The 17,260-nt window shown below is 38.1% G+C and overlaps 2 protein-coding genes across 8 annotated transcripts in view; one reads left to right on the forward strand and one right to left on the reverse strand.

The window, feature by feature from the left end:
• The window catches only part of NUDCD1 (NudC domain containing 1), a 94,780-nt gene extending 92,415 nt beyond the window's left edge, over positions 1-2,365 (reverse strand). The window contains exon 1 of one of the 2 annotated variants that reach the window (XM_025393624.1): positions 1,928-2,365. In XM_025393624.1, the coding sequence (XP_025249409.1) occupies positions 1,928-2,045 (118 nt within the window). In that variant the 5' untranslated portion in view covers positions 2,046-2,365. The remainder of the gene's footprint in view (positions 1-1,927) is intronic. The other variant, XM_025393626.1, reaches the window with a different exon arrangement.
• On the forward strand, positions 2,142-13,865 carry ENY2 (ENY2, transcription and export complex 2 subunit). 6 transcript variants are annotated; one of them, XR_003120761.1, is made up of 6 exons: positions 2,142-2,437; positions 4,156-4,232; positions 7,316-7,386; positions 8,511-8,585; positions 11,266-11,419; positions 11,471-13,865. XR_003120761.1 is itself a non-coding variant. In XM_025393628.1 (5 exons), the coding sequence occupies exons 1-5, from the start codon at positions 2,504-2,506 to the stop codon at positions 11,340-11,342; spliced, it is 306 nt and encodes a 101-aa protein (XP_025249413.1). In that variant the 5' UTR covers positions 2,142-2,503; the 3' UTR covers positions 11,343-13,863. The 6 variants fall into 6 exon arrangements, 5 of the variants coding, with proteins under 5 accessions (XP_025249413.1, XP_025249415.1, XP_025249414.1 ...); XM_025393628.1 differs by having other exon boundaries at positions 2,142-2,509; positions 11,266-13,863; XM_025393630.1 differs by having other exon boundaries at positions 2,142-2,506; positions 11,266-13,863.
• Positions 13,866-17,260: the final 3,395 nt, after the last annotated feature.

A 17,260-nucleotide genomic window follows, 5' to 3' on the forward strand; every position in this document is an offset into this window, starting at 1 on the left:
TCCTTTCCTCATATTTTCCCATGAATGGAATGCCCTCAACAATTTCTTCTCTTCTTCATATACTCAATTTATTGAGTACCCACTATGTGCCAAGCACTAGATACAGGGTAGTGAGCAAAAGGAAAACATCACTGTTTTCAAGGAACTCATAGTCTAGTGGAGGAAACAGACAACAAATCAAGATAGAATTTAAAAGGCCAATAAATACTGTCTTATGGAGAATGCAATGACGAAACCCAAAAGTGAAGGCAGGAAGGCTAGTCAGGAGGCTACTACAGTTCAGGTAAGAGATAACTCTGATTTGGACTAGGGTGGAGGCCTGGAGATATCAAAATGTGGAGTTGACCAGACTTGCTACCAAGTAGACAGTGGCTAAAAGAGAGAAACCCCAAATGACTCCAGCACAAGTGTCTCTTGGAACCAAGCTGGGCTAGTCGGCTAAAGGATAAGAGACCACAAGGAGAAGAGTCAAGAAGAGACCATGTGAAAGAATCTTAAACCAGCCTATAGTCTGAGACCCTACCCCCACCCTCCAAACATATGAGGAAATCCAGCCAAATGAGCAGAGCTTCCTAGCAGATCCATTACTGAACAAAGATGCATCAATGAGCCCAACTAGGACTAGAAGAACCACTCAGCTGACAGACCCGTAGACTTCTGAGCAATAATAACGGCTTCTTGTTTTGAGACACTGAGTTTTGGCTTCACTTTCCAATGCACTAGCTAACTAAACATGGTGATACCATCTACTGACACATGGGGTGACTGGAAGAAACACGGTGGCAAAGAGGAAAAGGAAGCAAATAAAAAGAAAAATCAAGCTTATCCTCTCTCATCCTAGTCAACTCTTACCTACCCTTCAAAGCTCAACTTAGATATTAACTCCTCCAAGAAGCCTTCCCAGATCCCAAGCTAGTTTAGGAAAGATGTTCAAGTACTATCATTGTATTTTGTACATATCCCTATCACTGCCTTCCCATATTGTTTTACAATTATCTGTTTACAATTTTCTTCCTAACGAGTTAATAGTCCTCTTATGGAAGGTGTCTTGCTCATGTTGATATCATCAGCACGTAACACAACACATGAACTCAGTAAATAGTGCTGAATTTAATAAATCAATTAGCAAAAACCTGTTTTACACTTAAATGTTTGTTATTATAATTAACTCTAGATCACTACTTCTCAAAGCGTGACCTCTGAAAACATGCCTCAGAATCAGCAGGGGTGTGTATTTTAAAATGCAAATCTCTGGGTTCTACCATAACGACAACACCGTTAAGTTGTAAAAACGAGAGTAAGGATATTCTACCCCGCTACAGATAAAACAAGGAGTAGCAGCGTGGGAGTAAATCGACTTTTCCTCACTATCTTCTAGAGCTGTTCTCTACCACAGAGTTCTTAATGTGCCAGGAACTGAGTAATTACAAATGCTATGACTGGAATGTAGTTTCTCTTCTAAGAAACGGCTCTCGGTCAGAGGAAACAGGAGCTGTGGGTCCTCCAAGGAGGTGTGGTTTCTCAACGCACACGTTCACAAGGGAAGCTCCAGGAGGAAGGAACGTTCTCAGCGTCCCCCGAAACAGGAGCCAGGCTGTGAACACACAGCGGCCAGGGCCCCAGGCAGCAACCGCACGCCAGCCCTCAGCCCTCAGCTCTCAGTCCTCAGAGGCTGGGCTGCTGAGCGGAGGGGGCCCAGGGTCCCGTTACCGAAGAGTGCGCAAAGGCGGCTCCCACCAGGTTCTGGGATGGGCATCATTCCCCAGAAGCAGCGGCCTCCGTGAGTCCACCCAAGCCGGACCGGCCGTGAGGAAGGCCACGGTGGCTTCGCTTGCCCGTCAGAAAGAAAGAAATTGCGGGAAGGGTCGGGCCAGAGGCAACCGAAGGGGGAAAGGAACTGAGTACCAAAGGCGCCGCCGCTTCCCACCTGCGTCAAGCTCCAGCTGGTAACAAGGCAGCGGCTCAAGAGAGAGCTTGTAACCCTCGAAGCGGGGATCCAACAGAGGTCTCTTCACTCGTAGGGAGCAATTAGCCGCCACCTCCATCGCTTTCCAGGGTCGCAGCGTGAGAATTAATAAAGCCCTTGTTGAAAGGTCCGCGCTTCACGCCTCGCGCAGAGACTGGGAAGCAGCGTGGTTCCCATCCCAGAAAACACTGCGGTGCGAACTGCCTTCTGGGAAATGTAGTCTCCGTGAAAAAGTTGAGGTTGTTGCATGCTGGGCTATGTAGTTCTCCTGGTACTTACCGCCCGCGCGACGGCAAGGTCTGAACTATCTTACCCAGAGGCCCTAGCGACCAGGAGGCGGCCCGCGCTGGTTAAATTCTCACATTATAGGCAGGGTGGCGAGACCCCGCCCCGGAAATGCGTGTTCTAGCTTTCTGTGTGCTTAGGTGCCCGAGCTACTGAGGGTCTAAGTCCGGGCAGCCGAAGAGTGTGGTAGGTAACGGTCGTCAGCGCAAGGGTCATTTCGTCGCTGGGAAGGGACGGCCCTCGCCCGCGGTGATGGTGGTGAGCTATGCCTGTGGTCCTCAGGGCCGGGACCCGGGCCCAGCCCAGGCTCCTTTCGATGTACTGTCTTTCGTTAGCGTCCCCGACCCGCGCTCGCGGGCCTGTAGGGCTCTCCGACAGGGCGTGCTACCGGAGTTGGCCTGAAGCCAGTCCTCGCTTTGTTTTCTGGCTCCTCCCCTCCCGCCTCTCCCGCTGTCTCCGCCCTGTTCTATTTTCCCTAAGAATGTCTGAACTGGGAGGGATACCCTAGCGCCCGTGTTTTACCAGTGAGAAAACTGAGGCCTTTAAGAATTAAGTGACTTGTCCAAGGTCACTATCCGTATTTTAGGGGCCAAGAGGAGATCAAGTTCAATATTCCAGGAATGGTACTGACTAGACCTTGTAGTTATTTTGAAAATGTTAACCTCCAATTAAAAAAGCAAGCATTTCCTAGTTCTTACTCAACTTCTCCTTTTCCCTGTTCCTCTCAAAAAAGAAAAAAAAATCAACTCTGAAAACTCATTGCCAGTCTGAATTTTCAATAGGCCAGATGGAAGACAACAAAAGTAATCTGAAGTTAGTGACAGATTAAGTGGGAAAACGTTAGTTTATGCCAAGTTTTATTTAAACTTTTAAGTGGCTTGAATGCTTTCAAAACCTAACTTTCCTCTCCTTTTAACATCATTTTGGTTTGGGTTGTCTCTTTTTACTGAAAATTGAGGACTTTGTAAGTTAAGAATTAGTTTGAGATTTGTTTTCTCCTTATCCTACCAGCATTGTGTGTGTAAACAAACACATCCACACACTTACGTTTACCACTTGTAATTGTGGGTTCATCCTAATGAAGAGTAAAGCAAAGCACTTAGAGCCTTATCTAGTAATTTTATTTTTTTAATTAATTAATTATTTTTTTTTTTTTTTTGAGATGGAGTCTTGCCCTGTCACCCAGGCTAGAGTGCAGCGGCGCGATCTCGGCTCACTGCAACCTCTGCCTCCCGAGTTCAAGCGATTTTCCTGCCTCAGCCTCCTGAGTAGCTGGGATTACAGACGCCTGCCACCAAGCCCGGCTAATTTTTCTGTTTTTAGTAGAGACGGGGTTTCATCGTCTTGGTCAGGCTGGTCTTGAACTCCTGACCTCGTGATCCACCTGCCTGGGCCTCCCGAAATGCTGGGATTACAGGCGTGAGCCACCGCTCCCGGCCTGGTAATTTTATTTTTTTACTAATAGTGTTTAATCTTTTTTGATATTTAGTTTATATGACTTCTCCCAATTTTTGGATGCAGTCTGTGCAGAAGTGTTCGGCAGTTATGTTCAGTTTTGGAGCTCCTAGGGTCAAAGTACTTGAGTTCAAAATCTGCCGTTCCACTTTCTATCTCTGTGCCTCAGTTTCCTCATCAGTAAAATACAGATTATGTTATTAATATAAATATATAACAATACGTTCTGGGAATTAAATGTGATGTTTAAAAAAAGCAAACCCCCACAGCATTAGCCCAGTGCCAAGCACATAAGTGTTTAATGAAGAGTAATGATATTGTTCACACACTTGAAATGTATCATCCCTTCAGTTGATAGAATGGCAAATATGTTAGGATGCCTGCCTAGAGGATTTAGAAGAAAATGCTTTGTAAATGTTCTATATCTGAAAATACATGTTGATGTCCAGGTTAGCAAGATGAACAAAGATGCGCAGATGAGAGCAGCGATTAACCAAAAGTTGATAGAAACTGGAGAAAGAGAACGGTAAGTAATAGATTGTGTTAGTAAATTACATTTTACCATCTTTAATAGTTACTTATAAGAATCTAAACAAGAAATAAAACGTCACTGGAAAGAATTACAATTGACATTATAAAAAGTTTCTATTCCGAATATCTGGAAAAAATAATTTAGGTGTGTTAAGTATTGCAGGACTTGGAGGAAAATGTTGATGTAGAAAGATGAGCAAGAAATGGCTCTTAATTTAACAGAGAAGAAAAAGTACCTGAATTACAATTGGAGACATAATGTTACCTGGGTTTTAACAGGGAGACAACGTTGTGGAACCAGCTTCATTTACCAGGCTCTCAACCTTGGAGCAGCAAGGGCTCTTTCCACTCTCTAAAACACTCTTCCTTCTCTTCCTTTTGAGCTAATTCTAGCTCATCTATCAGGTCTCATTTATATATTGTGTCTTCAAGGAATGTTTTTAAGTCCCAAATACCTTGTTCCATGATAGCATTTAATCAACACTGTATTCTAACAATCTACTTGGCTTATTTGTATCCTCCAGTGTAATCTAAGTTAACACCAAAAACATTGTATACCCAGTATCTAATTTTTTGTGTGGTTCATAATTGGCCAAGTAAATATTTGCAGAATGAACAGGTTTAAAAGTACAAAGAAGGGGCTGAGGAATCAAGAAAGGCTCCCAGAGCCAGGGTTATAAAGTGAGTAAGACAAATATGTATAAGGAAGAGTGGGAATCTTTCAACTCGACCTGGGCATTACGGTGGTCAGGTAAGAGCTCACACAATAATAAGAAGTACATATGTTGCTGACTTTATTTTTGGATCATGGGAGTCATTAAAAGGTTTTAAGAAAGGGAAAAACTAGATCATGTTTACTCTTTAGGAATCTTACTCTGTTGGTATGGAACTTGGACTTGAAGGGGACAAGATAGATGGCAGAAAAATGAGGTAGAAGATTATATAGGGTTGAAAATGGAAAACTCCAAAAATGGGAAGGATATCTTAGAATTTTAATAAAGTGTAGAAACAGCAACCCTCAAAATGAGGAAAGAGGCATCTGTAACTGCCTTGGGTAGCTTTAGAGGATAGTACTGCTTTTAAGGAGTACGGATTGTGTGTTGTTTTTTTGTTTGTTTTTTCATTCATGCAGCTTCAAGTTACTGAGTTTCTATCATGTGCCATGTCCTGTTAAGGTGTTGGAGGTAACAGTAGTGGACAGAAATGGAGTCTATGTTTTCATGGAGCTTGCATTCTAATGGGAGGAGACAGATAAAAATGTGTAGTATGTCAGATGGTGATGAGCACTAGAGGAACAATAAAACAGAAAATAAAGAGGTGTAATATTTTAGATAGAAAAAAACAAAGAAGAAATCAGAAGGAGGCTGGTGCGGTGGCTCACGCCTATAATCCCAGCAGTTTGGGAAGCCAAGGCTGGTGGATCACGAGGTCAGGAGATTGAGACCATCCTGGCTAACATGGTGAAAGCCCATCTCTACTAAAAATACAAAAATTAGCCTTGCATGATGGTAGGCTGTACTCCCAGCTACTCGGGAGGCTGAGGCAGATGAATCGCTTGAACTTGGAGGCAGAGGTTGCAGTGAGCTGAGATCGTGCCACTTCACTCCAGCCTGGGCCACAAGAGTGAAACTCTGTCTCAAAAAAAAGAAGAAAAAAGAAATCAGAAGGGTATGAGGGAGAGCAGGGACTCTTAAGTTCCTGAGATAGGAACTTGCCTTTCATTTTTGAGGAGCGCAGGGGTGCTAGGGAGACTGAGTAAATTGGGTGAGGGAGAGTGGAGATAAAGTCAGTGGCATAGCTGAGGAGAAGGCAGATCATGAAGGATCATGTAGGCTGTAATAAAGTCTCAGAGTTTTATTCTGAGTATATTGGGAAGGCACTGAAGGTTTTTGAGCAGCAGGAGAACTAAGTGTACAAGGGAAGAAGCAGGGGGACAACCTAGAATGCTATGGTAATATTCTAGAGAAGAGATGATGGCTTGAACTAGGGTAGTAATGGCAGAGATAGTGAGAAAGGTGAATTCTAGGTGTATGTTTTAAATTGAACCCAATAGGATTTTCTCATAGATAGGATGTGTAGTGTCAACAAGGCAGCTGAGCAGAAGGATACTACAGAGATTCCTAGTCTGAGAAACCAGACGAATGGAATTACCATTCTCAGAAGAAGAACAAACAGGATGAAGTGGTAGAGAATCAAAAGTTGGATTTTGGCCCTATTAGGTTGAAAGACCTAATTAAATATCAAGATGAGAATGTCACATAGTGGATGTCTAGGGATAGTGAAAGTGGTTTGCAGGGAAAGAGAATTTGTTTGGGATGTGACGTGTTTAAGCTGAGAAGTTAAATGATTTAGGTTGAGGATTGAAGATTTGTAAAAGTAGGTATGGCAAAAGAATAAGAAAATATTTTATTGCACCTGTGATGCCATTAGTTGCATATACACTGCCACATTTTTGCCATTGAGAAAAAGAAAACACTACCAATTAAATTATGAGGGGCATGCTAATTACTGAATCATTAAAATGTGGGGGGAACAACAGTCTTACAGTCAATGAAATACCATTGTCGTTTTGTAGTTTAGAAGGGCCTGATAGACAGAGGTCAAAGAAGGGGGTAGCCTGTGAAGTTAAAGGTAATGGGGGAAATAGGAGAGCTAAAGGATAAGAAGTTGAGGTTAAAGAATGGATTTTGGAATTTGAAGATTTCAGAGGTGCAGCTGCTCCAAGTTCAGTTAATACTCTCTAGATGTTGTACAAGACCCATGATATTCCTGTTGGTAGAGTACAGTAGAAAGTATGTAACGTGGCCGAAGAATAGAGATCCTTGAAAAGTATTTTAGCCCCTCCACTTCATTTAATTTTACTCATTAAATGAGACCCAGATGAAATGAAAGGCCCAGAATTTAAGTACTTGCATAAGATCAAAGGACTATTTAGCAATAGACCCAAGATTAGGCCACAGTTAAAGTTTTGTAACTGGAAGGCAGGGAATTTTTAGTTGAACACTGAAGCTTTGTTTTACGCATTGCTGTCTAAGATGTTATACATTGTTCAGTTTGAAAATACTTCTTTTTCAACAGCCTCAAAGAGTTGCTGAGAGCTAAATTAATTGAATGTGGCTGGAAGGATCAGTTGAAGGCACACTGTAAAGGTAATCAGTTTCATTTGAAAGATAAACTAATCCCATTTTTTTCTGATCAGGATTGGTTTGGGGGTTGCTTATTTTAAGGTATATTGAGTACTCAAGCATGATTTTAAACAAATACGGAATTTAATCCTGTAATGGTTTCCTCTTCTCGGTGGCATATGTAGACCCAATTCCCAATTTTTAGAAATTTTATCTGTTTCTGTTAAAACAAGTGAAACATGAGCACTTAAGATTTTCTCTAGTATCAGAATATGGAATCTCATGTCTTTCAGCAACTTTATTGTTTCTTGTGTTTTAACTTAACAAATGGAACACTTTAGGGTTGGCAGACTTATAGAAATTATCTCTCTCCTGTCTTTAACTGAAAATTTGAAAAATTCATCTATGAAATCTCTTAGAATGCACTTAAAAAAAAGTAGAAGGGAAGCTTATTAAATTACTGGGTATTGTTGATGATACCATTTGATAGATTACACATGTCACTAAGGGGAGCCTCCTTTCTGTCTCAGCTTTTGATATAATGGAATTGGATATTTTTAATGAATCCCCATTGTATTGTAATAGTTTCTACAAATAAAAATAATAAACTATTTATATGTTAACTGTAAGAAGGCAATGTGACAAATTAGTAAAACCATAGACTTTAAGGTCATATAGATTTTCATCACTGGAAGAATAGAGCTGGATTTCAACTTAGGGCTGGATGACTTATTTAATCTTTAAGCCTCAGTTGCCTCACCTGTGAAGTGGGAAAATGCCTTGCCCATTAGATCATTGTGAATATTAAATGTAAAGCACCTTGTAGAGATCTAGTAAATATTAATTATAACACTTACAAGTTTTCAGCATTTTACAGATGTTAGATTTGAATATTACAGTTTAAATTTAAGTGTCACAATTACGTATTAAGTTGCAGGTTATTTAGCCCAGACTTATGAACAGACTTTTATCTTTTAGATCTAAAGAATACTTGATATGTTTGTAAGGTTGAACTAAATTTTCAGTGTCCTTTTTTTAAAAGAACCAGTCTACACTCTAAAAACATGATCTTAACCCTTCCTCTATGAAAATCTTTCTTACAGATAATGATTTTAAATGATATGATTTGTTTTTTGCTTTTGCATAAGAGGTAATTAAAGAAAAAGGACTAGAACACGTTACTGTTGATGACTTGGTGGCTGAAATCACTCCAAAAGGCAGAGGTAAGGAATACAGAGTGTTTTAAAGGAAACATGCTGCAGACGTGATTTTTTTTAAATCTCTTGCTGATTCAGATTTTCTTTCTGTTTTTAAGGAAAAGCGCTACCTACATTGCCTCTTGTAAAGAGTTAAAATTGCCTACCTGCCTCCTAGCATAGTCTGGGAGTAACAAATGAGATACTAGGTTTCAGTGTTCTTGCATTCTAGGATGGTGCACCAGTGCAAGTTGATACAGTTGTTTAAACAAATAATTTTTAAAATACGGGATTCTGTAGCATCAAATATTACATGAAGCTAGGATTTATAAACTTTATCAGATGTGGCATGACTCTACTTAAATATTTAATAATTCAAAGTCTTATTCCAACCCCTGAGTCATCGCTCCTCTATCTCCTTATTAAAAATTAACGAAGGGGCCGGGCGCGGTGGCTCACGCCTGTAATCCCAGCACTTTGGGAGGCCAAGACGGGTGGATCACGAGGTCAGGAGATCGAGACCATCCTGGCTAACACGGTGAAACCCCGTCTCTACTAAAAAAATACAAAAAACTAGCCGGGCGAGGTGGCGGGTGCCTGTAGTCCCAGCTACTCGGGAAGCTGAGGCAGGAGAATGGTGTAAACCCGGGAGGCGGAACTTGGAGTGAGCTGAGATCCGGCCACTGCATTCCAGCCTGGGCGACAGAGCGAGACTCTGTCTCAAAAAAAAAAAAAAAAAGAAAAAAAGAAAATAATTATTGTTCCCCTTATGAATTTATATTTTTAAATTTCTCTAAATTCATTTTTTTTTTGTTTTCTTCTGTGACTTACACTTAGTCTGTTAACATTATTTAGGAACCAGCTATACAAGTTAGAAACTACCCTTTGCTTCTCCTTTAATACTTAAACCTTGGCTATTTCAATGTTTTGTAGCTCCCCTGCTAGATAATGAGCAAATAAAGAAAAGAGAAGTAAAAATAGATGTTTTAATTTATGTTCTTAGTCTTCTTAGTGTTGTTAAAAGTAGACATATTTTTTAATACAGTAAAATTGCCGTTTTTATAGTGCACAGTTCTGTGAACTTTATACATGTCTATAGGTTCATGTAGCTACCAGTCAGGATACAGAATAAATAGTTCCCTCACCACCAAAACCTACCTCATGGTATTCCTTTATAGTCCCATCTTATTTCAAGGCAACTAACTGATCCTGTTCTCAATCACCATAATTTTTATTAAAATTATTTTTAGTATACATATTGATTACATTTCCTGTGGACTTGAATTAATTATATAGTCTTGATTTGTGGGTTGGCTTAAACAGTTTATAAAGAAGAATATCTGCCTTATTTGATTTGTATAATTTTTTTATGGAGATACTGAACTGTATCTGAGGTTTTCCATTTCCCCGGAACACAAGTAAATACATTAGAAGTTGTAGTTAACTGCCCCCCCTCCCTTTTTTTTTTTTTGCATTTATGGTTTAATATTTTGAATAGATAATAGTCAAATGGGTCAAAAGTATAACGTATAACAGTTGTAATATTTTGGATTTTTACTAGCTTGGAGTGTATATAAATGTATTATTTCAGTAAAATACAGATTACCTTCTAAAACATATGCCAGTTTATACTCCAGCTAATATAAGAGTGCTCCCTTAGTCTTGCCAACACAGTATTGCCAACACAGTGTGTATGTATACATATATATATTTTTACTTATGTATATACTTATATGTTTGTATATTTTATGTGTATATATACTTAAATATATGTATGTTTTTATATATGTAAAAATATATATGCCCTTTTTTTTTTTTTTTTTTGAGATAGGATCTTGCTCTGTCACCCAGGATGGAGTGCAATGGCATGATCATGGCTTACTGGCCCCGACCTCCCAGGCTTAAGTGATCCTTCTGCCTCAGCCTCCCAAGTAGCTGAGACCACAGACACACACCACCATGCTCCACTAATTTTATTTTTTGTGGAGACAGGTTTTGTCATGTTGCCCAGGCTGGTCTTGAACTCCTGTACTCAGGCAGTCCTCCTGCCTCAACCTTCCAGACTGCTGGGATTACAGGCATAAGCCATCGTACCCAACCAACACAGTATATTATTGACCTTTGTATTTTTTCCTGTGATTGGTAAAATATACTATATGAATGTGGTTTTAATTTCCTTTCTCTTCTGAGATTCAGACACTTTTGTGTTCAAGAACTCTCCTTTTCTTCATCTCTTTTGCTCACGTTTCTGTTAGCCTTTTAAACTTTTCCTTGTTGGTGTGAAACAACTGTATAGTAGAAAGATCAGCCCTTTTCTGTAAGAACATTTCCTCAGTTTTTATCTTTTGGCCTTGCTTATGGTGATTTTTCATTAAGCATAAGTTGTTACTGTGTTTTAATCAAATTCATCCATCTGTTATAGCCTCTGTATTTAAAAATGGTCTTCTTTACTCCTAGTTTAGAAGAATTTTCTCCTGTTTTCTTTCATCAACATGCAGTGCATTTAGGCATTGGATAGTTCATTTAAAATAATGAATTGCAAGAAGACACTTTTCTTTGTCAGATAACTTTACCTACTTTTTTAATTGACCATGAGGGTTATTTATGAAATTCTTATGTTGTTTACCCTGAGCAAAATGTCAGATCTGAAAGTGACATGTATTAATTGGAACCTTCTTACTCTTATTTTTTTATTTTTGTTTTTCAGCCCTGGTACCTGACAGTGTAAAGAAGGAGCTCCTACAAAGAATAAGAACATTCCTTGCTCAGCATGCCAGCCTTTAAGATTGAATTAGATTGTGTTGTTGTGGTTTTATTTCTGAAAGTAAAACTTGCCATAAATTAGAAAACAGTTTCCCAAAATAAAATCCTTTTTTGTATGATGGTATACAGTTTTCAGTAATGATGTATACATTGTATTGATTTTTTTCCCTAAATGTGTTATTTTAATAAATATCTCATGAATGAGTTTGAAGTTTGCTTGGATTTTGAAATGAATGGGACTTTGTCTTTATTACTAATTCACCAAATTTGTTGAGAGCAAGAGCAATTAATGTAGTGTAAGTATTTAGTATGTACAGTTCTCTGTGTTAACAGCTGAGAGGTAAGCAACCTTTTCTGACTGCATATGGTGTATTCCTCTTTTGAGTCCCCATAATATTTTATAAATTGTAATGCCCCATCTTGTACTACAGTTGTCTTATTCGTATTGTTTATAAACTCTGAGGGTTAGGACTGGGTCGTACTCATCTTTATGTGCCTTCCTTATGCTTCAAAGAATTTACCATCTAATGGAAGAGAACATTTGCAAGTTGACTCCATATCAAGCTCCTTCCACATACTCTACTCATCCGAACTTTGAATGCAGAATCTTTAAATTGCATCCCCACATACTAAGGTCAAGAAAGAACTTAATGGGAAGTAATCTCCACCCATTAGCTTTACCCTGACATCAGGATTGCCAAATCCAATGGACTCTTGTCTATTCTTATGTGACTTCTGCTGGAAAATGTGAATGTTGACCATCCTGCCACTTGGAACTCTCTTCCCACTCCTCACATTGTTTTTTCTACCACTGGAAGTTCCTTCTGTTTCTTGTGGAGTACCTTTTGCTGTCTGGGACTTGTAGATAATGGTGTTTCCTAGGGCTCCCTCCAGGGCCCTCTGCCTCACTAACTGGATATACTTTTCCTGGGCAAATCCCAGGAAACTTGCGTCAGACCGTGACTTCAAATACAGGTTGATAAATTTGTGTCTCCAAACCAAACTTCATCCTAGACTCCAGACCCAGAGACCCAACTGCTATGGATCAGCTTTTTAGGATATCCTCACTTCAAACTGACCTTACCTAAAGTAATGACTTTTTCCCGCAATAACTGCCCATGCTATATTCCGTATTTCTGGATGGTACCTCCTCCCTATATAGATTATCTGAGGAGCTTACCGAAATGCTGATTCTGAAGATGAGGGGCATGACTTCAGATTCTGTATTTCTGCCTAGTACCCAACTGGTGCTCATGCTGCTGATTGAGAACCACTTTTGAGTATAGCAAGGCTCTAAATTATCCACTGCGTGCCCTCATAATTGTCTTAGTTCAAGTCCAGATTATTGCAGTAGACTTAGTATTTCTTTGCCGTAGTTGATTTGTGCCCGCTCCAGTATCTGTTCCACCCTGTTGCCTAAGTGGCCTTAGTAAAATTCAAGTCTGGTTATTTTATTCCCCTGCTTGGAATTTCTCAATGTAGAATGAAACTCATTCAGCATTAACACCTAGGCCCTTCTTGATCTGACATCTTGTTTCTTTAGTTAGACTAAAGAATCCCCACTATAAAGTTGTTTCATCCCTAAGTACCTTTGAAAATCCATCAACCTAGAAGCCCGCTTTCTCATTTGTTTCTCATCCTGTTTGCCCTTCAAAGTTCAGCTTTAGTTGCTAAAACATTCAGACATTCCTCTATCTGACTTAGAACCCACGCCCCCACTGGGTTTTTTTTTTGTTTGTTTGTTTGTTTGTTTTTTATAGGATGCAGCTATGCATCATTCCTCTTCAACACAGTAGTTCTTGAACTTTTGCAGGCCTCTCCTGGGGAGGAGGAAATGGCTTCTTTGACTGTATGATCTTATTTGTGGATGAATAGGCAAGGGAACAAATGAAGGAACAAACAAGTGAATGAACAGTATGGGAGTATGAGAAAAGGTATAAATTGAGTATAGCTGAGAAAAGGATTCAAATTGATCTTTGTTTCACTGTTCCAAACACAATTTCATCTTTATGATGAATTTAAAGTGTAGTCTTTGAACCAACTGGGTTTAATTATGTAAAGTTTTGAGCCTGAGACAAGCACACAATCTCAAAACCTACCCAAATGAGTTTTTTGTTTCACTTCATCTCTTGTAAAACAATGTTCTAAAGTAAGTGATAGGGATGCTCATCATTCTGCTACCTGTCATCACAATGAAAACAATCAAATAGTACACAGGAAAGGTGAGAAATAGAGGATAGTTCTTATTTCACAGTACTGTATATGGAAATAAACCAAATTTGCTCATAGAGATGCTATTTTATTACCTCAAAAATATATAAAAATGAAAACATTATGAAAATATTTTAAAATGAGATTTAAAAATAACTGAATTGAGAATATCACAGCAATTTAGAATACTAAGGAGCATAGCTTTAAAATGATAGTGCTGAGAACTCCCCACCGCTACCCCACCACCTATAGGCTTCTTTGACATCTTACAAATGTTCTCTAGTTTGTATCTAGAATCACTTATATCTTTCAAATAAACCAACTTTGTGAACATCTTGACTCACATGATTGATTTCTGTAAGCTAGGAATATATTCTTTAAATTCTTCCACCCTTTCATGCTCAGTGTTGGAAATTCAATAGGATTATTGTTAAATGACTGTACCAGGTGAGTAAAATACTAATTAGGATTACTGTAAGCTTCTCGTATAGGATTAAAGAAGACCCAACTAAATTATTTATGTCATCACTTTGCTTTGGCATTATAAGTGTATCATTTGGTTGAGCAGTGCCAAACTAGGAAATGGTGATACTGGGGATTGGTAATTGGATATGGGACTTTTCATAACTTGATCAAAAGCTCCATCCAACTGAAGAGAGCTATGACAGCTGTTCAGTAGCTGATGTTGGAAATGATCCTGTGTGTGTGTGTGTGTGTGTGTGTGTGTGTGTGTAAAACCCATCTTGTAAATGACTCATGTTACTCAATGACTTCATAAAACCCCTCATGTTTACCATTAGAAATCACACAAAAGTCATTGGATGAATCTGCCAAGGAAACTAATGGGTGCAATTAATGCAGGTTCTAGTCTCATCTCTGGTACTGAATTACCAGGTAAGACTGACCCTTCTGCCTCAGTTTCCTTATCTGCATAATATGTCTGATAGTGCTTACCTGAAAGGAATGCAAATAATAAAACAAATATTATTAATAGAATAAACAAAAAGTAATACGGATTCAAGTTATTTTATAAATAATTTAAAAATAGATTATTTACAATGTGTTTTCTAGTTGTTCAGAGATACAGTACGTGAATTACACCTGTGTGGAAAATAGCTACTTTTATTTTTTAGGAATGCCTAATATTAATTAACATAAGAATATCTACAAAAATGAAGATGAACAATAACTTGATTGAAATAGAATAAATATCACTATAGTGGAGCACTTAGTCATTTTTGCCTTTGTTCTGTTATGAAGTTCTCTATGACATGGACTGCATCTTATTTATCTTTGAATTTGCAATGTCTAATAAATTTCTGATAAGTAAGTGTGCAAAAGAGAAAAATTTGGCATGTTCCAGTTTATTCTAGGCTTCAAATTATATTTGATTATACTGTCATCAGCCACAAGAGGGCACTTGAAGCCAGTATTTTGGTCCTCCCTGGGGCTCTAACTGAATTGTGTATTCTTTCAAACAGATCCGCTTCCAATTCAGTCCAGCCAGCCAGCTTTTTCAAGATGAAAGTGTTACTGAATTAAAACTTAATGTGAGGACTTCAGAAAGTGCTTCTTGTATAAATTAAGATGAAGCTACTGTGTGATGTAGATATTGTTTAGCTGGGATCGTTTTCTGAAGTCAATTCAGCAATTCAAGCAAGAAGATGATTTAAATAGCATACACTGCTACTGAAATAGTCTATTTCACTTACTTTATCAATAATAATAAAAAGCATATTAAATTCTTAATGAAAATGAAAGAAAAATAATTTTCAGTGTTTATTTTCCTTGCTGTACCTTTCTCATAGCCTTTTTTAAAGGTAATAATATTCATATTTTCCTTTTTAAATCTGTATCACTTTATCAAAACACACACACACACACACACACACACACACACACTACGAATATAGCCTTATATTATGCCAAAACCCTGTGGCCACTGAATGAATGTTGACTTTTGATTACAATGGTAAAAAACGTCAATAAACAAAGGCATGTAGAACCTGCAGTCCTGGTGCTGCGTTGTTCATTAAGTAATTTTGAGTACAGGAGTTGGTGTCAGTGCTTATCACATCCATTAATGCCTCGCCTTTGTGCCTGGGATCACTAGAATTAAATGATAAAAAATGGCTTTCAGTTGCCGTATAACTTTTTACCTTAAAATATTTTGTTGAGGGCACACCCTTGATAATTTATCCCTCATAGACAGCTATGTATATCAAACTTGGGCTTTTGCTGGGCTAAGAGCTACAGAGTAGAATACTGGAAATAGAAATGTTTATTAAACCATACCTGCCTGATATGCAGGTAATTTAAGTAATGATATATATTGTCTGATTTGAGGAGCATTCAGTTGGGCTGAGTTACTGACAGTATGTGAGTGAGTGCTCTGGTTCTCTTCTCAGTTCTACCATTAAGGTGGTTAATAATTTCATTACTCATTTGGGAGTTCATGTGACAATTGCCTTTCAACAATGTATCTCAGATTTGCTAGAGATACTGGCAATATAATCAAGTAAAAGAATTATGGGTGCTTCTTTCAAAGGTGTGACCTAAAGTCAAAGTTATAGTAAAGAACTTTACAAATCCATGTGTATATACACATGTACGCACACACGTGGATTTGTGTATATGCTGTACTATTCTTCTAGTAATGGTACTCATAAAATAATTTTGTATGTGGAGTCTATACCCATATTTCACCTCCTACATAAAAATTGGACTTCCAGGTAGACAAATTTAGTAAAATAGAACAGACATACTTGCTGATTAGTTGCATTTCCTGTGTTTTTGATCTAATTATTTCATTGTATGAAGACTTTTTGAGACCTCCATCGAACTGCCCCTTTATCATTATCATCGCTCCCCGCATGCTCTCACTTCCCTCCTTACCAGCTTAAATTTGGTCATTATTAAGCTTAAAATTGATCGGTTTATCGTTAGAACCTCCTCACTATTAACCTTAACTTCTCTCTGTTTTCTAACCACACACAGTCCTGTCTAAACCTCGCTACTCTGAAAGCCTAGTCCATGCATACACATGTTTATCCGAACTTTGTTGAAGAAAATTACACAACCCTTCCGATAAGTCTCATTTTAAAATAAAAATCACTACATTGTGAAAAAACAATTGGCATGGATTTCTCAAAAAGAAGTCAATGTCATGAAGGAATGAAACACTAAAAAAAAAAGAGAGAAAAGTAAAAGCAAAGGCAGGGTTTGTGCTAGATTAAAAGAAAGATATATTAAAGTTTAAAACAATGTGTTATCCTTGATAAATAAACAAAACGCAACTATCTAAAATGTTATTTGGACATTTGGAAAACTGTAAGCATGGACTGTAGTTTCAGTGTTAAATTTCTTGAGTCTTACACTTGTATTTGTGAAGAATGATCCTGTTCCATCTTGAAGTATTTAAGGATGAAGTGCCACATTGTAACTAATTCTCAAATGTTTTAATAGCAAAAACTGGTACTATATGAATAGACTATGAATAGAAAAATGAACAGAAAAAAATTATATATATGGACATAAAGATTTAAAATGTGAATCCAATAGAAGTTTATATACCTACTTATTGTAAATAAGTTTAAAATTTTTCAAAATACAAGTGTGATTTTTTGCTTCATTTTAAAAATGAATAAAATATTACATAAAAATATTTTCTGGTTTGGGTACATTTAATATGTATGGAACAATAATACTATATGTCAGCATTCCTTTTA

Source organism: Theropithecus gelada, chromosome 8 (assembly GCF_003255815.1).
Source record: "Theropithecus gelada isolate Dixy chromosome 8, Tgel_1.0, whole genome shotgun sequence".
NCBI classification, from domain to species: Eukaryota; Metazoa; Chordata; class Mammalia; order Primates; family Cercopithecidae; genus Theropithecus; species Theropithecus gelada.